We start from the raw sequence: 20,361 nt of genomic DNA, 5'->3' as shown, positions 1-20,361 counted from the left end.
AGTACGATTTAGACTTCTGAGTCCAGGTAGATTCACCTGACAGCAGCAGGAGTCCTTGAGGCAGCATTTTCCCCTTTTCCACCGAAATGCTGATTGAAGTTAAAAAAGTAATAGCAGCCCTTGATTTTGCCCTAGTAATGAACTGGGCCTCAGGCAAAGCAGGGACTCTCAAGGGACTCCCAATGACACACCTGATAGAGACGAGGGGACACCTCTGGAGACCACTGGTACTTCCCAGGCAGGCAGGCCGATGGTGTCTGCATCTTCAGATCTCAAATCCAACATTCCCAGAAGCAGTGGCTCTCAAGGGCTGCACATTGTCTCCCAACAGCTACAGGCTGAGCAGCGGTACCCATTCACCCGAGGGCAAGCCACAGTGCCCTGAGGGTCTCAGTTTCAACAGCAGACATTTAGGAAGTGTCTGTTTATTAAGAGACCCCGTACAAAGACGTGCACAAGGCAGCCCTCCAGGACTTCAAGTCTCAAGGTCAGATAGACTCGTGAGGTGAACCATGCATCAAGCAGCCCAAAAATGTGATAAACCAGGTTTACAGAAAAGACATTTTTTTACAAAAAAAAAAAGCTTTAATTTGAGCAGCCCTTTAAGTAATATGCTTTCGTGGATTGCAGAGTTTCAGCTTACAATCAGCTCTCATTATTGTCATAGTTACGTTCTATAAAGTCAGCACAAACACTGAATTACCAAATAATGAACCACTGCTCCTAGGAGAAATACAAGGGTTAGGTTCCTAAAAGCCTCTGGTTATAACATTTTCATTGACAGAGCAATGCTTCTGTTGAAAAGCACCGTACTGAGACGCGTGGATGGCTCAGTTGGTTAAGCTGCTGCCTTCGGCTCAGGTCATGATCCCAGGGTTCTGGAATCGAGTCCTGCATCGGGCTCCTTGCTCAGTGCGGAGCCTGCTTCTCTGCCTCTGCCTCCGCGTGCCACTCTCCCTGCTGTGCTCTCTCTCTCTCTCTCTCTCTCTGACAAATAAATAAAATCTTAAAAAAAAAACAAAAAAGAAAGAAAAGCTCATATTGTATACATGTGGCTAATTCATGAACACTGAACTCATGGCCAACAGCGCTACAACTCATGCCTGAACAAAGCTCATCCAACCCAACCATTTTCTCCCTAAGGCACGTCACAGCCTCCTTGCGCTTAGGAACACTAGACGGTACCTGGGCTCGGTTATTTTAAACAGTGAGATCACCCACAAGAAGCACAAAAATGCAAAAAACATAGTATTCAGCAGACCACTGAAAGAACACTTGTTCACCTGTTACTTGTTGAGAGCTGAAACAAAGCGCGGCATCGACTTATTTGACCCCAGCTGGGAGCGTGTGCATCGGGGGCCTCAAATTTTTGCAGTTCTGGAAATGGCTACACATGACCATGACCGTGCCACAAGCACTGGGGTTACAAATCAATTTTAGCAGGCAGGCCAATTCACAAATGGTTTCGAAATCTACAAAGAATGAGGATCAGCTGTATTTGCATTTGTGTGTTAATGGTTTCAGTAAGAGGCAGCTACCTATTTTCCAGTGAAGAGTCACACAGAATCTCAAAATCTAAGACAAAAGCTGGCTGTCGCAGGGGCCTCATTCTCACAGCCTTTAACCTTTTCTTCTCCTGCCCTCTGGCCACCCTCCACAAAAGGACCTTCTGACCACTCAGACGAGGACAGAGGACGCAAGGGCTGGGCATGAGGTAACAGTGGGGGACGGTCGGCTGCAAACAGGCTCACAGCTCTGGATAAACACTATTGCCTAAGGAGCCTGAGCCAGTCATGGCCACATGGGAGCAGGCCTAGCGCTCCAGAACAGGTTTTTCCAAAAGCAACTAAAAATCTTCAGTTTAAATAAAAGATTCCAGTTGAAGGGGTGATTTGGTGGCTCAGTTGATGAAGCATCTGCCTTCAGCTCAGATCATGATCTTGGGGTCCTGGGACGGAATCCCGCATTCAGCTCCCTGCTCAGCAGGAAGTGTGCTTCTCCCTCTACTGCTCCCCCTGGATTCTGATCTTCCCCCACCATAAATAAATAAAACGTTTAAAAAAAGAAAAAAGATTCTCTCTCTTTCTGCCCCACCCAGCTTCCACACTCACTCAAAAAAAAAAAAAAAAAATCCAGTTGGAATATGTTGCCCCCATTTTCTTAAATGCCATCCAAGCCAAACAGAACATATCTCACTAGCCCTAGCCCCCAGCCTGTGGCCTTGTTTGTTTGTTTGTTTGTTTAAGTATTTAAGTTACAGTTCTGCTCACACACACACGTTTTCAAGACTGTACTAATTGGTAACAAGAGTCTAAATTCTGCTTGTCTCAGCTACCTCCCTGAGATTTTTAAAAGCCACTTCATTTCTCTGTACCTCAGAGTCCCCATCTTTATTTATTTTTAAAAATATTTTATTTATTTGACAGAGAAAATCACAACTAGGCAGAGAGGCAGGCAAAGAGAGAGGAGGAAGCAGGCTCCCTGCTGAGCAGAGAGCCTGATGTGGGTCTCGATCCCAGGATCCCGGGATCATGACCTGAGCCGAAGGCAGAGGCTTTAACCCACTGAGCCACCCAGGCGCCCTTTTTTCCTTTCTTTTTTTTTTTTAAACATAGATTCCCCATCTTTAAAAGTTAGATAATATCTGCCACAGGTTATGGGAATAAACAAACTAGGCAGGTAATTGTTAAATGGATGAAAAATGAAAGAAAGAATGTATTTTTTAAACTTATTAATGACTGAATTGATATTAAGAGATGAATCAAATCCAGGGTCTCTAGCCAGCCCTCTGGCATCCTTTTAAGGAGTAATGACTGTCCTCGGGGTTATTTAAATACATCAAAAAGCCAAACTGAAACTCTATCTAAAACAATGGTTGCCAAGGCTAATTAAGCAGTCAAATGCCTCATTGTTAAAATTAAATCGAGCTGGTAGAAAAACACTGGTTAACCAGATGCTACTCAAAAGCTGAGACTGTCAGTTACACTTTGGTTCATTTAAAATGGGTCACAAAATGAGTACCTGTAAAGGAAACTCATTTGGTCGAGGTGGTCTTTGAGGCAGAGGTTGAGTTTGGTTTATTCATTTTATGGGGAAGAGTTGCTCACTGAAGGGCCCTGGGGAGTGCTATGACCGGGCGTCGCAGACCAATGGACAGGATCTGCTCACACACATTCCACATAGTCCACCAAAGGACTTCTCCACAGCCTCCAACTGGGAGACACGGCAAAGAGCTAAAATGCTATTATTAAACCCATGGGCACCTAACTTGTCATCATCTACAAGGAGACTGGGATATCAGACTAATATATTCCCAGGAAAATGCAACCCCTACTGCAGGGTGGTGGTCAGGGGTTGGGGGATGGGCAGAGCGGGAGGTGTGGTTTCCTTGCACTTGGATTTGGGTTCGTTTTTCCCCAATACTCTTAATCACCCTAAACTCTCATCCTATCTCAAAATATCTATACTTCTCTTTAGTTTTTTAATATTTATTTATTTATTTATTTCAGAGACAGAGAGAGAGCGAGAACAAGCAGGGAAAGGGGCAGAGGAGAGGAAGAAGCAGACTCCCCACCAAGCAGGGAGCCCGATAAGAGACTTGATCCCAGGACCCCAGGATCATGACCTGAGCCAAAGACAGAGGCTTAACCCACTGAGCCCCCCAGGCTCACCTTTGCACTTCCTTTAAGCAGAATCTATTCAACTGTATGTATCCATTTTTATTTAATTACTTATTTCTTCCTTTTCAATTAGTATGAGTCTAGCAATGGAGTTGTTTTACAATCTTTTTGCTGAAAACTGCTCATATTAAAAAAAAAAAAAACACAAAAAACAAAACTCACGTCCTGGCATCCAGCCACGTAATAACAGTAACGACGCTAAGAACAGCCAGCTGTTCTGAAATGTTCACCAGGGACCATTCAAGCATTGCACACAAATGCTCCTACTACATTTGTTCAATTTGCATTTATTCCACAACTATTTACTGGGTGTCAGGGACTGTTGTAGGCACAAGATACTGGGGTATTCTAGGGCACTAGAAGTATAAGCAAATAAAAAACAGACCCCTGCCTCAGGTATGTCAGTGATATCTGTTGTAAAGAATATGAAAGCAGGAAAGGGAACAGGGAATACTGGTGAAGGAGAGATTCAGCCTTAAATAAGGTGATCAGAATCACGGAATGTCTGGTAGGAGATTTAGGCCTTGCTGTGAAGGCAGGTGAAAGGGCAAGCCAGGGGGATATCTGAAAAAATATTCCATCCAGGAGGAAGGAACAGCAGTGCAAAGGCCCCGAGGCAGAAAGGTTCCAGCAAGGATGCCATCCTAACCACTGCAGGATGAGTGAAGAGGAAAGCAGGAAGAAAGGTCAGAGAGGTGAGCATGGCCAGGCCACACTGGAGATACAGCAGGTTTCTGTGAGAAGAGCAACACAAGCCAACCAAATGCGTGAACAGGACTGCTCTGACGGCCGGCCTTCAGTAGACTATGGAGGGATGAGGACAGATGCAAGAAAGTCAGGAAGTTACCAAAAGAATCCAAGAGAGAAAACAGAGTTGTAGTGACAGAATAGAGATGTGATGAGGTTCTGGGTGTATTTTAGAAGCTAGAGCTAATAGGACTTGCTGATGAATCGGTTAATTAAAAGGAGGAAGAAGTTGCCAACGACTGAGAGAAAGGAGGGAGGGGGTGGAACAGGAGCAGAGGGGAAGGTCAGAAGTCTGGCTTGGGCCCTGCTGAGTGGAGATGTCAAGTAAACAACCAAGTGGGGAAGTTGAGCTGCAGGAGTCCGGACTTTGGGAGAGGCCTGGGCCACAGATAAACATGAGGAATGGCCACCATTTAGATGTTATTTAAAGTCAAGGGACTGAATAAGATTTCCAAGGGACTATGTATCAATTAGGAAAGAAAAGGTCTAGAAATGATCTCACCTTGCAAAGTCAAGGGAAAGAAGAGCAACCAGCAAAAGAGAATGAGAGAAGTGACAGTCGAGGTCGCTGAGAAAATCGAAAGAGTAGGAAGCCAAGTGAAGACAGCGCTTCAAGGAGGAGAACTTGAGCATGGGGCTCAGTGTGGCTAGTGCCACACAAGTATTTGAGAACTGGCCTCTGGATGGAGCAACACTGAGGACACTGGGGACCGAAGCAAAAAGAGTTTTGGTGGCATGCTGGGGATGAAAGCCTGCCAGGCACCCCCCATTCAGGACAGAATCAGAAGAAAGGCAGTTAAGAAGATAATTAAGACGCTGGCCATTTCCACATGCGGAAATTGAGACCTTGAGAGGATTATGTTGTGATCCAAGGTCCCAGAACTGCTGAGTGGGTTCAAAGCCAGGCAGGCTGGCTCCTGAATCCTGGGTTGTTGGTTTTTTTTAAGATTTTATTTATTTATTTGACAGAGAGAGATCACAAGTAGGCAGAGAGGCAGAGAGAGAGAGAGAGAGAGAAAGAGGGAAGCAGGCCCCCTGCTGAACAGAGAGCCTGATATGGGACTCGATCCCAGGACTCCGGGATCATGACCTGAGCCGAAGGCAGCGGCTTAACCCACTGAGCCACGCAGGCGCCCTGAATCCTGGGTTTAAAACACCACAAGATGCCACCTTAAGACGGAACACACTATACTCCTGACTCAGCGTCCTCTTTCCATGGATACGCTAGTAGGCATGCGGCTGCTCAGGAGCGCTTCCTGACTCTGAAGAAAAGGCTCTGTCCAGGTCCCCTTCCCTTAGCCCCATGACCCACCCACCCCCCAAATAAATCCACACCACCACTCTTTTTTAAGATTTTATTTATTTATTTATTTATTTATTTATTTATTTGAGAGAAAGAAAATGAACCCAGGGTGGTAGAGGGGAGGCAGAGGGACAGAGGGAAAGAGAGAACCTCAAGCCAGCTCTGCGCTGAGCATGAAACCTGACAGGGCTCAATTTCACAACCCCGAGATCATGACTTGAGCTAAACTCAAGAGTCGGACACTTAACTGACTAAGCTACCCAAGCGCCCCCACACCATTTTTAAATCTGCAAATTGCCACCTTTTCCCACTCCGACTTTTCAAAATAACACAATTTGGGGAGGTTTCCCACTTTTTTAAGCCAAGGGTCTTAAAGAGTTTTTAAAGAAGTGTTCCTCATTTTGGAGAGCTAGCTTCTTCAATAAATGGAGCTCAGCCCATCCCTTGCAGCACCAGCAGTCCCTTCCTGGGGCCACTGACAGTGCCCTCTCAGGCAGGGGTGTTTTGGGGAGAGCATCAACTGGAAGAAAGTCTTCAGGGCTTCTGATCTGGGACCTCTCCCTTTGCCCTGCCCACCAGCAAGCCCCCAGGCCGCTGCATTGGTTCTAGGGGTGCAACTGCCCCCGCTGCCCTTATACTCAGGGGTGGGGCTGTTTTGTCTCCACAAAAGAAAAAGAACAAAATTGTTCTACCACCCCATTTCAGTGTAACTGTGGCTACCACATGCTACTAGCTGAAGCCACGTGTTTTAATATTTCACTGAAGGATGGGCACCTGGGTGGCTTGGTGGGTTAAGCATCTGCCTTCGACTCAGGTCATGATCCTGGGGTCCTGGAATCGAGTCCTGTATTGGGCTCCTTGCTTAGCAGGACCCGGCTTCTCCCTCTGCCTGCCGCTCCCCCTGCTTGTGCTCTCTCCCTCTCTCTCTGTCAAATAGATTAAAAAAAAAAAAAACTTAAAAAAAAACCATTATGACTGATTAGAATAAAAACTTAATAGCATAAACACATGTCCTTCTGGACCTTGCTGCAACTGGCCTGGAAGAAAAAAGACACAGCCATGGATGACAAGCGCAAGAAGCTACAAGCTCTGTCCGCTGAGTCACTGGCGATTTTAAACCATGTATCTGTAATCCATGCAATGAAACAAAGGAGCTCAATGGCAACTTGTGCAATGTGGGCTAAGTCCCTTAGCAGCTGCACCCCTGAGCTCCTCCCATCCCAGCCTCCTGGGGCCTGTGATAATGGCACTTTTCCAAAAGTACTCTTCGGCAGACCAATTAGAATGATACCAAAGTGAGTTGGCTTTCGTTAACAGTCTTCATTCAACAAATATTTATTGAGCATCTACTGTGCCCAAGCACTCTTCTAAGCACTGGGGACGCAGCAAGCCAAACAAACAAAAATTCCTACCCTTACGAAGATTACATGGTGTGTGGGGCAGGGGGGAAAGTGAGTAGGAGAGCAGCAGCAAACAAATTTTTATCAGTTAAGTGCTCCGGAAAAAAATAAAGCAGGAAAGGCAGATAGGAGTGCAGGTGGGTCAGGGGTTGACATAACCTTTAACAGATAATCAGGAAAGGTCTCTTTCAAAGAGTTTGAGCAAAGACCAGATGGAAGTATAGGAGCAAGCATGTGGATATTTGCGGGAAGAAACAGCACAGGTGAAAGAACAGAGACAGGAATAATAAAGAACACTCACTGAGTTCTGTTTGAGTGTAGATAAGGAAGAGACGACCTGCGTGGTGCTCAGCGCAAAGTCTGCAGTATCTGCAGACAGATCAGCTTAGAAGACCTCTCTGTAATGATTAACGAAAGTGGACACCAAACCAGCTCTCAAACCGCAGAATGCTACCCAGTAAGCTGCTGCACTGGACTGGAGGCTGGATTCCCGAGCTTTGCTCTACAATCTCAAGACCCGAGCCTGGTGGGGGGGGCACCCGCCCGCAGCGACCCCCACAGAGCAGGTCATACAGTCCTGCCGCTGACTGATCTGACCTTGGCAGGGGATAAGACAGTTTGCCCACGGAAAAGAACAGAGATTTCCCAAATGTGGTCCAGGGACCTGTGGCTGTCCCCAAGACCCCTCCAAGCAGTGTGCAAGGTCAGAACTATTTCAACAATAATGCTAAGATATTTTCCTCTCATGCTCTCATTCTCTCACAAGCGTATACAGACTTTTCTAGAGGCTACATGTGTGGGATAATATCACTGCTCTGAAGATTAAGGGCGTGTGTCCTTACTAAAACTTCCATTAACCCACATGCACAAAGGCTCTTTGGAGTCCTCAGCACTTTTTTAGATCGTAGAGGGGTCCTGGGACCAAAAAAGTTTGAGAACTGCGAGAGTAAAAAGGCCATGGAGAGGGGTTCAAGAATCAAGAGAAACAGAGACTTTACCAAGACTCACTCGTCAGACTATAATTACGAGTGGATTTGCAGCAGTGAAAAACGTTTGCTTTCACAGGAAAGGATGGACTGCTTTGTAGACCCAGGGCGCAGCTGTCCTATGGTGTTTGAAACTCTCCCTGCTGCGGACTTCCTCTCCAGCCACTGCGCCTCCCGCCGTCCTAGAGGGAGGGCCTCCGCAAGTCCGCAGCCCAGGACGCGTCAGGGAACTCAGTGTGACTTCCCGCTCAGCCCCATGAGCCAGAAAGGCTCAATTAGGTCTCCCTCTCCTTTGGTGTGGTTAGGACGATGAATAAAATTACCAAGGTGACAGGGCCCACGATGCTCCGCAGGTGTCACCGAAGGTGGGCCGACCTAAGGTCCGAGGGTCTAGTATCACCCTCCCCAACTCCAGAGATCCGGAGATCAGACCCACCGAAACAAACACAACCTTCACGGAGCTCGAAAGAACTGGAGAACGACAGAAAATTCGAGCCTAAGAAAACTAATCGGAAGAAGGAAACATTCATCTCGAAAGGGGGGCCAGCCTCGGAGACGCTAGACCTGTCCGATTGCCGCTCGGCTTCTGCTCTTGGAGGTCTGGGTGAACCCAGGTAGGTCACCGGGACTCCCTCGCCCGGGTTCCCCTCACCTGCAAAAGCGCCGATGCGAATATCTAGGGAAGCGCCTGTGCGTGAACCAGAGGCTGACAGATGCGGTTACTTCGCGAATGCGCTGTGACCTGGGGCGCAAAGGTCCCTCTCTGAGCCTCAGTTACCCCAGTCTCCCACATCGGTAAAACAAGGGGACTGACTTCAGCTCCCCCAAATCCCTTCTAACTCGGGTACTGAATATATGACGGTTAAGTCAAGCAGCTGCAGGGCGCTTTTACTATCTCGATAAGCGCAGGAGAAAGTAAACGCCGGGGAAGAGAGGGAAGAACAAACTTCCAAAGTCAATGTGCCACAGTCCCTGCACCTCTCGGTCTTCGAAGACTCCTCCGCCCGACGTCCCCGAAAGCCCGCGAAGCAGACGGGAGAGACCCAGGAGACCCCGCTGGGACTCTCTTTGGTTGCCTTGCCCAATGGCGAGGGCCCGGGACAGGGTCTTATGCGGCCCGGGGGCTTGCGCCCCCGCCAGAAAGGGGAACCCAGAAAGAAGGCGCGGCCTGTGGAGGTGGCTCGGGATCCGAGCTCGCGGTTCTTCGCGGGCCTGCGGAGGTAACGCGGAGAATCCGCCTCGCCCGCTCGAGACGCGCGCCTTACCTGGGGCTTGAGCTCGCAGTTGGCGGAGGCAGGCGCGCCGCGCCGCGGGTCTGCGCCCGTGGGCAGGAGGTAGAGGGTCGGCAGCAGGAACCAGCTCCAGGGACTCATCCTCCCCAGCGCGGCTCCGAGGCCCGGGACGCGGGGGGAAGGAGTAGGGCAGCAGGGACCGCGCAGCCCGGCTAGCCGGCGGCCGCGGAGCTGCGGACTAGCAGGGCGCCCGCCATAGCGCGCGGGGCTCGGGGGACCGGGAGCGCCGGCCCGCAGCCCCGCGCCTGGCGTCAGCTCCCCCTGCAGTTCGCTCGGCCGCGGGCGGGCGGGGCTGGGGCGAGCAGGACCCCGGCAGCCACGTGGGGCGGGGCCCTGACCTCCCATCCCCACTCCTCCCCGCTGCCCTTCAGCCCCGCGCGGAGGCGGCCGCGGGAGTCGCCGCCCCGCTGCTCCCGCCCAAACCCGTCCCGGGCCACCGGGTGAGGCGGCCGGAGGGGAAAAGTGGAGTTGCAGCACCGTCTCCCAGCCTCACGCCGAAATCCTATCAGCTCCTACCCCCGCGTCTGTATTTAGGCTTACAGCTCTGAGGGTGGCCCCGGGTTGAAGGAGACAGTCCAAAGAAACAAACGATAGGCTGTTTTTAAAGGAAAGCTCATTTAAACAAAGGAAATGGCACAGAAGTTTTGTCTGTAAGAGAGAGGAATAGTCAGTGTGTGCATATACGCTTAAAAAGTCCGGAACCGCAAAAGCCGGCCCTCCATTAAGTGTCCTCTTAAGGGGTTTGGGGTAATAATATTAAGGATGTGAACACCAAACTCGGATTACTTCACAAATTAGATGAGAACACTGATGGAAAACATCTTGTTTGATGCACACAGGAGGCCTGCAAAATGTTATTTGCTCCCTTTCTGCCCCAACATTTTCAAGGGCCTTTCCACAGCACTGATCCTTCGGGGGGAAAAAAAATTATCAAAGCACCTAGCGGTCCCCAGCCTCTGCCCTCTCCTACCCCAGGCCTGAGGGCACTTTACCGGCCCTTCTGTACAGCCCAGACTTACACGGGATCGCCTTCTGAGGGATGTAGCGGGGGTTCTTAATTCCAAGTCGCTCCATTTTGAGACTCGGATAGAAACTGGAAGCAAAGGCGGGGAGGGGTTGGGGGGTTTTGGAGGGAGGCTCAGTGGCCCAGATTTACACACGATGGGACGAGTGTTCTGAACCGCAGGTGCCCATCTACAATACCCCAGTATTGTAAAACCCCTGGCTTTAAAAAGCCAAGCTCTTCGAGCTTTCGTTCCACAGGCGTTTTAAGTTTCAGGTGTTTTTGTGAAATCGCTAAATCTTTCCTGTTTTAAGTTTCAACGAGGATTTGTTTTCTGTAGTTGACTCGCAGGTCTTCAAACGACCCCCTTTTAGCCACGCAGCAAACCTCGGAAAGTACAGTCTGTCCTGGTTTTCAGATTACCAGCACTGCCACCTACTGGCAAAAATAGTCTCTCTGGTTGTGAGATGAAAGCGTCAAGAACTGTTATTTCATACTCTTTCCCCAGGTCTCCACCCATCAACTGGGGCTAGAGGGAGCAGGGGGAGAGAAAACGTGTGGCAAAATGAGACTGAGTTTGTTAATTTTCTCCTGTTTGTCTCTTCCCTCTTCCCTGATTCCTGCTTTTTATAATGTCCTTTTTTTTTTTTGGCTCTTCTTTTTCTAGCTTAGGGAGCAATGTAGGTCCTTAACTTTAAACCTTTCTTTCCTAATATAAGCATGTTAAAGCTATAAATTTCCCTCTAACCACTGCTTTAGCTGCATTGGCCAGATTTTTGAAAAACTGTAATTTGATTATCATTCAGTTTGGAAAACTTTCTTTTTTTAGATTTTATTTATTTATTTATTTATTTGAGAAAGAGTTTGAGGGAGAGAGCGCAGGCAGAGGGAGCAGCAGAGGGAGAGAGAGAAGCAGACTTCCTACTGAGCAGGGAGCCTGTTTGGGGGGGGGGGGGTTCAGTCTCAGGACCTCTAAGATCATGACCTGAGCCAAAGGCAGACACTTAACCAACTGAGCCTCAAACACCCATGGAATACTTTCTAATCTCCCTTGTGACTTTTTTTTTTCTTTGACCACGGGTAATTTAAAAGTATGTTGCTTTATTTTCAAATTATAGCTTTTTCCTGATACCTTGTTACTGATTTCTGATCTAACTCCACTGTAATCTGAGAACATACCTTGTATGATTGAGATTACTTTATATTAATTGGGACTTGTTTATGGCCCAGGATATGGTCATACACTGAATTTGAAAATGTCCAGTGTATGAACAATTTTGTTTGGTTCTAATATTGGGGGGCGGTGGAGCTTCCTATTTAGTCAGATCCATTATTAAGTGAAATTTATTCTGTAAGATACTCAATGTCCATACATTCAATAGAATCACATCTACTTTATATACACTGTCTATACAGATGTTCCTGAGTCCCTATGAGTTCACAGTGAGGCCCAGACCTGGTGACAGGCAGGTGGGCATGACCAGGTCCCCACCTATCTTCTAGGCTGATTGGCCTTCCTGGCTTCCCCTTGGTGGTTAGGAAGGAGATGCTAAACGCCCCCTAGCCTCCTTGCTGCCTATCCACGGTGTTTCTGTGTCCTTTCGATTCCTCACTTCAGTGTTGTTCTTGCATACCATTGCCAGCGATCTGGATGTTCCTAAACCTTTCCCCGCTTCTGTTTCTCCTTCATATATAGTTGATATGTCCTTCCTATGTCCAACTAGTTGTAAGTTCTTTTTATGCCCCTACCAATGGATTCTTGAATTTACACAAATCTGTGAGGCTTGTTCCCTTCACAACAGTCACCTGAGGAAACTATATGCTAGAGGCCTGTTCGTTTTTTCCCAAAAATCAGATCTTCCCTCAGAAACAAAGTTTTCAGGATACACAGAGGATTTTCTGTGGCTTCCACCACACTTCTGTGCCTTTGTCTGGCCTTGCCCGGCCAGCCTGCTTTGACTGACCTGCAGATCACTTAACACACTGCACACTTCCCAAGGTGCTCAGGACAGCCCAGGTGTGGAGGGTAGGCCCCTAGGTCCTGCCTCCTGGTATTCACACCCTTGTTGAATTGCCTCCCTTTGAGTGTGAGCAGGACCTATGACTTGCTTCTCACCCATGAATGGTGACAAGGATGATGGGATATACATGATTCTTGGATGAGCTTACACGAGCACGTGGCACCAGTCTTGCTGGAATCTCTCCATTGCCATCTTTGATGAAGCAAGCTGTCATGAGTCCTACAGCCGTGAGGAAATGAATTCTGCCAGCAACCTGAGGGAGCTCAGGAGTGGATCCTTCCCCCAAGTAGAACCTCTGGTGAGAGCCCCATCCTGGGCAGCACCAGGCCTGCATGCAGCCTTGTGTTACCCTACACAGACGACCCAGTTAAGCCACACCTGAACTCCTGACCCAGGGAGGCTGTGAGTCACTAAATGGGTGCTGTTCTAACCCACTGGGTTCATGATTAGTTACACAGCAACAGAAAACTCATACACCAGGTGAAATGGAGGGCCAGGAATTCCCAGGTGTTCCAGCCGGGAGTTGTAGCATCAGTGTGTATGCTCAAAGGGAGTCACTGAAGACCCACTTCCGGCATGTCCAGGCCTACGGGCTCTAGGCATTCCCAAAGGGCCACCAGAGTTCTGCCAGTCTCTTGGTCACCCAGTATTGGCATCAGAATTTGTAAGTGGGAAAGGGTAGTAATCATCCCACAGGTGCTTTCGCTTAGCAAGTACGCTGTGTGTACCTAGATCCTGGGAAGGAGAAAACCTCCCCTGGCACAGGGAGTGGTCTACCTTTATCTGTGAAGTCTTGGTGTTGCTACAAGATGGCAATATCCACAGCCAGGCCATGGTGGTTTCCTACTGAATGTTGTATATTGGACGTAAACAATTTCACAGTATATCAACAACTGACAAGGCCACTCTGAGACTGTGGTGGAGGAAGACAAAAACCAGATGACTTCATTATCATGTCTCCACACAGACAAGACATGAACCTTGTCCAAACCACAAAAAGGAACAGACAGCCCCTGACCTGGCTAATGAGTAACTGCTGCTTCTCCCCCAAGCTGGGCTTCAGCCTTTATGATTTCCCCCCCACCTTATAGATAAGATGTTTTAAAATACTGTTCTGGGCTGAATTGTGTCCCCCGAAAAATCAAATGTTGAAACCCATACCCCGGTACCTTAGAATGTGATTGTATTTGAAGACAGGGTCTTTAAAGAAGTGATGAAAATGAGATGGTGACTGTAGGCTCAAATCCAGCCTGACGGCTGTCCTTGTAAAGGGAGAAAATTTGGGCACACAGCAGAGAACCAGGGGCATGCAGGCCCAGAGGGACAGCTGTGTGGGGACACAGCAAGAAGGCAGCCATCTGCCAGCCAGGAAAGAGGCCTCAGGAGAAAACACACGGGCTGACACCTTGATTTTGAACTTCTGGCCTTCAGACCTGTGAGAAAATCTATTGTTTAAGCAACCAAGTCTGTGGTATTTGTTATGGGAACCTGAGCAAGCTACTACAGATGTTCAGTCAGAATTACACCTACTTCCTCAGAACACCCAATCGAGAGCTAAGCCCTGATTCCTTGAACCTTCCTCCCAAGTCACCTAAAAGCAAAACAAAACAAAACAAAACAAACAAACAAAAAAAAACAAATTCTGTAACAAGTCCTTCCCTCACCCTCTTACCGAGATGCCCCAGTTTCCCAAGGTACAAGCTTTTCCTCTCTCCAAAGAGCAGTAAGTCTAACTATTCAACTTCAGGTGTGTCCCTGGTGGTCTTTGGCTAACAGGCACTGATAACTGTTTGTCTACTTGGGGCTTCAGCCAGTCCCTAAGCCTTCCCTTTTGCTCCCGCTGGTCTTACATCAGAACATGTGTGGGGAGTTCTCCCCACACGGACACATTTTTACTCTCCTCCCTGCTCCTCCTCTCCTGCCTCTCCCCTGCGCATAGGCCACGGGGGCAAAGCTGCACCTGAGGTGACGGTATCTCTCTCCTGGGAGCCTGGGAGTTGGTGCCTGTATGACTGATTCCTGACTGAAAGGGCTGAACAGTATGTTGGGATGAACTGAGGCCTCTCAGGAGAGCACGGGAGTTAGAGGTCTGTTCCTGTCAGCTGGCTTCTGGCTTCCGGCTTCTGGCTGCCTGCGGGGAACATGCAAGCAGAGGGAAAGGGCTGTGCAACAACTGTTTTTTTCAGAGACGGAGGAAAGGAGAAGAAACTGGAGACAAGGAAACTGCAGAAGACTGCTGGGGGATGGGGACAAAGATGGCAGAGATAGAGGCCAGGGAATTTTTATTATATTTTACTCTTCAAAAGCAATGGAAATATCAAGAATTCCCATGAAACCTACCTTTCAGAAGTGGGTTTTGGGGCCTCCGACAGTATAGCATTTGGCTTCAACAGGGCCTAGGAGGAGAGAAGATTTCCAAAGGGGAGCCAACTACACCCAAGAGGCTAAATATGTAATTTTTACTATGAATCTGAAGTAAACAAAACTATCCACATTTTTAAAAACATTTTATTTATTTATGAGAGAGAGAGAGTGAGTGAGCAGGGGGAGGGACAGAGGGAGAGGGAGAGGGAGAACCAGACTCTCCGCTGAGCTGAGAACCTGAGGCCAGATGATCTCCAGATCATGACCAGAGCCCCAGTCAGAAGCTTAACTCACTGAGCCACCCAGACACTCCTACACATCTTTTTTTAAATGACCTGAATGATCAGGGAGTTTTTATAGGACAGTTTACTGATTATTCTCTGGAACCTTTGAAAAGCCCTAGGAGCCTGAGAGGCTCAGTCGGTTGAGCATCCCACTCTTGATTTCGGCTGGGATCGTGAGCTCAGGGTTGTGAGATTGGGCTCCGTGCTTAGCAAGCGGTCTGCTTGTCCCTCTCCCACCGCCTCTGAATAAATCTTTAAAAAGAATTAAAAATAAACATAAAAAGCGCTAACTAGCTATCCAATATATGTTTGGTATGCATCATTTTTTTGTCCTTACTGGTTCCTGCCCCCCTTCTAGAAACTGCTACATTTGTTTATTCAACACACTTATTAAGTGCCTGAGCATTTCAGTGCTCAGTGAGGAGTTTCAAACAATGACTATGACAGACAGGACCACTGACCCCATGGAGCATCCTATGGGGCCCTCTTCTGACCACTGGTTACACATTAGAACCACCTGGGAATCTTCAAAACTACAGAACCCCAGGCCCCACTTCTGGATAGTTAACTCAGAATCTCAGGGGCATGTGGTCCCAGCTTTGGCACTTTAAGAGCAGCCATGGTAGAGGCACCTGGGTGGCTCACTCAGTTAAGCGGCTGCCTTCTGCTCAGGTCACTGGGACCGAACCTCACCCACATCAGGCTCCTTGTTCAGCAGGGAGCCTGCTTCTCCCTCTCCCTCTGCCTGCCAATCCCCCTGCTTGTGGGTGCTCGCTCTCTCTGTCTCTCTCTGTGTCAAATAAATAAATAAAATCTTTTTTAAAAATAAAATAAAATAAAAATAAAAGCCGCCGTGGTAATTCTAATATGCAGCCAGGGTCCAGAGACAGACAGACAGACAAAAGGAAAATTACCAGATAGTAGGATGTGTGTAACAGCACAGCCCATTACTGAGCCCCTCATTCCAGGGACCGTTTCCCAATGGAATGTTGTTTAAAGAAAGACATAAACTTTCAGCACCGGTTAGCCAGAGAACAGCATTCCAGGGAGAAGGAACAATAGAGGCAAAGGCCTTGAGGCACAAGAGAGAGTTAGTCATGTTCACAGAATTCATTCTGATTGATAGGCAGACAACAGTGGGAAAGGGAGAGATAAGCAAGGGCCAGAAGTTGAAGAGCCCGTGGGCCAGGCTGAGGAGTCTGGCACCCGTGTGAGAGGCTCTGAGGCCCCATTAAGGTATTTGACGCAGAGGAGTTGCACTCCAGCATGGAGGGGACTGGAGGGAGCCAGAGTACAAGTGGTAAGCCCAGTTAGGACACAACAGTGGGGACCTGGGCCTGGTTCTGGCAGGGGACGAAAAGATGAGAAGTGACACTGAGGAAGTGAAACCCTCCCAACTTGTGGTTGATTGGATGTGGGAGAGAGGAGGAACAAGAAACTGCCTGGAATGAGTGGCCAGAAAGAACCAGACCACACCCTCTGGCCTCTGCTCTGCTGCCACAACAGTAAGGGGGGAGTGAACACCCACAGACCCAAATTTCAAATGTGCTTTGATGGCTCTCCATGCAGCAATAACAATGGGGGAAGTGGGGAGCCTCTCTCTGATTTCCTCCCTGCTTAGCAATGTCAACTTCTAGATCCTTCCAGCCTCCCCCTGAAGTCCCCTGAGCTCCCCTGGCCTTCCCAGACACCCAGGCTGCCTTGTACTCTGTCAGAGTCTTAAGGCCTCATGTGGTTTCCCTGTGGCCTGAAACTGTGGAAAAGCAAGACAGAGCTACCTCATCTCGTCCCCGCTGCCTCAGCTATGTCCCCTCAGCGATGTCCCCTCAGGCAAATCACATGACCTCTCTAAACTATAGCTTCTTCATCCACAAAATGGGAATAATACTACTTACCTCGCAGAAACCTTGTAAAATTTAAGACTAATATGATGTTTAAGGAGCCAAGCAAGAAATATAAAACTGAAAATAGATCATACTCATAATACAGAAAAACTCCTAATTTTTAAAAAAGAGAGAAAGAAAAAGGACTTCTCTAGTTAGAAAACCTGCAGAGATCATTGAAAGACAAAAGAAACAAAGAGAAGGTGGGAAGGAGAAAAAGAAGGAGGAAGGAGGGTGAGGGGCATGAAGGAAAAATGTAATAATCCATAGACAAAAAGATCCTCACTAGTTAATCCAATTAAAGCAAATTAATTCTGGAGAAGGATGCTGGAAATGGCTGTCCAAAAATGATAGCATACTTCATGCCACAGAGCTGTACGCTTAAAAATGATTGCAACAGTAAATGTTATGTATATTTTGCCATAATTTTATAAAAAATAGAATAAATGTTCTTTTAATAAAGCAAAATAAAATGAGGTGCATTCTTACCTCTCAAATTGGGAAAAATGAAAGTTTGGCAATATCCAGCAGGAATTAAAGGCTTTTTGTAAGATGATTTGGCATCATTTAAAATGTACATGCCCTATGACCTAGAAATTCCACTGCAAAGATCTGTCCTGAGGAAATATTGGCACATATGTGCAAACACACACACACACACCACAGTTTGGGTATCACCAAGCTCGGTTCACTGAGGCATTATCACAGTGAAAAATCTCAAACAATCCTTGTAATGAAAAGATACGTGGGCAGTTGAAGGAATGAGGTACATCTGTATGTTCGAGAATGGAAGGACACACCAAACTGATGACTTCTTCTCTGGGGAGAGAGAGGGATCCATGGGGGGTGGGGGAAGGAAGCTAAGAGGGTTAGTTTTTAACTCTCTATGTCCCTGTATTGCTGATTTTTTTTTTAAGTAAAAAATCACAACTTTTATCATTTCTTTAATTTTATGACTTTTTTTTTAAATGAATGCTTCTTGAGGACATACTCCGTGAGGAGTCCAGCTGGGCGTGTCCCCTGCTCTTCAAAACCCAATAATCTTTTCCTTCTTCCCACCAGCTACCACACCAGCTCTTCACAACATGGCCAAATGCCATTTTTATGAACAGGAACAACGCTGCAGAGGATACCACAGCAAAGAATATCAGTGCTGGAAAAAAAACATCAGGATTATCATTCTTGTTATTCCAACTCATTTGTCAGGAGTGGTGGCCCAGAGTGCTGCTGGCCTGGCCAGTCCTTTCTAAGAGACGCAATGTGCTGCCAGCAGCCCCAGCCAGCGTCTCTGCTGTCTGTCTGCTGTGACCCCCCTGTCTGGCCCCTAAGACCCCACCAGCCTTTGGAATGTCACCCTGGCATCTGGCAACTGATACTTTTAGGACCGAGAGGGGAGGCATCTCCATCCCTCCTCTTTCATTCCTTGCCAGAGGTCTGTTGTTTTTCAGGATAGTAAGTTCTTTTTGCCACATGAATGGCAATCCATATGGGGCCTGGTCTCACAGACAAATGTCAGCAGCCTAAGTAAGGGAGAGCCTCCATCCAGAACCCCTCCAGCCAGCAGGCCACCAGCCATCATGGCCAGAGGGTCAGAGATCTGCTTTCCTTCTTCCTAAGGTCCCTGGGGCACCTCCTTGTGGCCCCGGAATTGCAACCCAGAGGAGGCTTTTCTCCAAGTCTGCCTGCACGCACTTACCTGAAGGAGATCTGGGTCTACAGAGAAAAATATATTTTATAGTCTCCCAGAAATGAGGCATCACTAAAATTATTTTTTCCAGCTGGTGCTTGTGTACATAGATGCACAACTTTAAAAAAAATACATTTTGGCTAAAATCAACAACACAAAAACAACAGGTGTTGGCAAGGATGCGGGGAAAGGGGAACCCTCACACGATGTTGATGGGAATGCAAGCCTGGGCAGCCACTGTAGAAAACAGTATGGAGGTTCCTCAAAAAGTTAAAAATAGAACTACCCTACTATCCTGCAATTGCTCTACTAGGTATGTACCCAAAGGATCCAAAAATACTAATTCAAAGGGAAACATGCACCCTGATATTTATAGCAACCTTATCAACAACACCCAGATTATGGAAACAGCACAAATGTCATCAGCTGATGAATGGATAAAGAAGGTGTGCTATACACACACACATACACACACACACTAGAATAGTCCTCAGCCATAAAAAAGAGGGAAATCTTGCCATTTGCAACGACACAGATGGAGCTAGAGAGTATAACACAAAGCAAAATAAATCAGAGAGAGACCATACCATATGATTTCACTCATATGTGGAGTTTAAGAAACAAAACAAAGGAGCAAAGGGGGAAGAAAGAGAGAGAGGGGCAAACCAAGAAACAGACTCTTAACTACAGAGAACAAACTGATGGTTACCAAAGGGGAAGTGGAGCGGGGGAGGGGGGAAACAGATGATGGGGATGAAGGAGGGCACTTGTGATGAGCACCAGGGGATGGATGAAAATTCTGAGTCACTCTATTGTATACCTGAAACTAGTATTACACTGTATGTTAACTGAATTTAAATAAAAACTTAAAAAAAATACACTGTGAGCATCATACTTCATATTTTTCCATAAAAGAACTGTCCTGGGTATGTCAGACACCCTTGCGCCCATCTTGCTGTGGGCCAGGTTGCCCGAAGCCCTTGCTGGGGAAGCAAAGCTCAGCTTGGGGAGGTGAGATCCTTGCTGAGATCCTCCATGCACCAGGGACTGGACTCCAACTCACACACTCTACCCCCTCCTCCTCCCATCACACAGCTAATATGTGCTTTCAGAAGGAGATTTGTTTATTTATATTTTCTATTAAGCAGTTTTTTTTTTATGGAGCACTGGGTGTGGTGCATAAACAATGAATCTTGGAATACTGAAAAAAATTAAATTAAATTTTTTTTAGAAAGGAGATTTCTTTTAAACATACACAAAAGAAGGGAGAAGAAGACAGTGAACCTGCATGTAGGTATCAGCGAGCTTTTGAAAGACATAGTAACCCAGACGGGGAGTGCCCCATTCTCACTCCCTTCCTTCCCTTCCATATGTGTTAATCCTAGGACACTCCTTAATAAATATCCTGCACATGAAACCAGCTCAGAGTCCGCTTCCCTGGAAACTCAAACTGAAACGCCCCCTAAGGAAGTCCCAGTAATGGGGTGTCTGGGTGGCTCAGTCAGTAGAGGATGGACTCTTGATTTCAGCTCAGGTCATGGTCTCAGGATCGTGGGACCAAACCTTCTGTCGGGCTCCACACTCAGCACGGAGGCTGCTTGGGATTCTCTCTCCCTCTTCCCCTCCTCCCACTTGTGGGCCCGCTGTCTCTCTCTTTCTCTCTAAAATAAATAGATAGATAGATAGATAGATAGATAGATAAATAAATTGT

General features: G+C 47.5%; 1 protein-coding gene across 4 annotated transcripts in view; it reads right to left on the bottom strand.

Annotated features, from left to right (window-relative positions):
* Positions 1 to 9,641, bottom strand: part of TRABD2A (TraB domain containing 2A) — a 126,372-nt gene extending 116,731 nt beyond the window's left edge. For all 4 annotated transcript variants that reach the window (XR_004385349.1, XR_004385350.1, XM_032880678.1 and 1 more), the window contains exon 1: positions 9,382 to 9,641. Coding sequence is in view for 2 of the 4 variants with exons in the window: in XM_032880678.1 (XP_032736569.1) it covers positions 9,382 to 9,489 (108 nt within the window). In the remaining 2 variants the exon portion in view is untranslated. The remainder of the gene's footprint in view (positions 1 to 9,381) is intronic.
* Positions 9,642 to 20,361: the final 10,720 nt, after the last annotated feature.

The sequence above is a fragment of the Lontra canadensis genome, unplaced genomic scaffold (assembly GCF_010015895.1).
Source record: "Lontra canadensis isolate GAN:19392208 unplaced genomic scaffold, GSC_riverotter_1.0 scaffold71, whole genome shotgun sequence".
NCBI classification, from domain to species: Eukaryota; Metazoa; Chordata; class Mammalia; order Carnivora; family Mustelidae; genus Lontra; species Lontra canadensis.
This window is presented reverse-complemented; position numbering and strand designations above follow the sequence as displayed.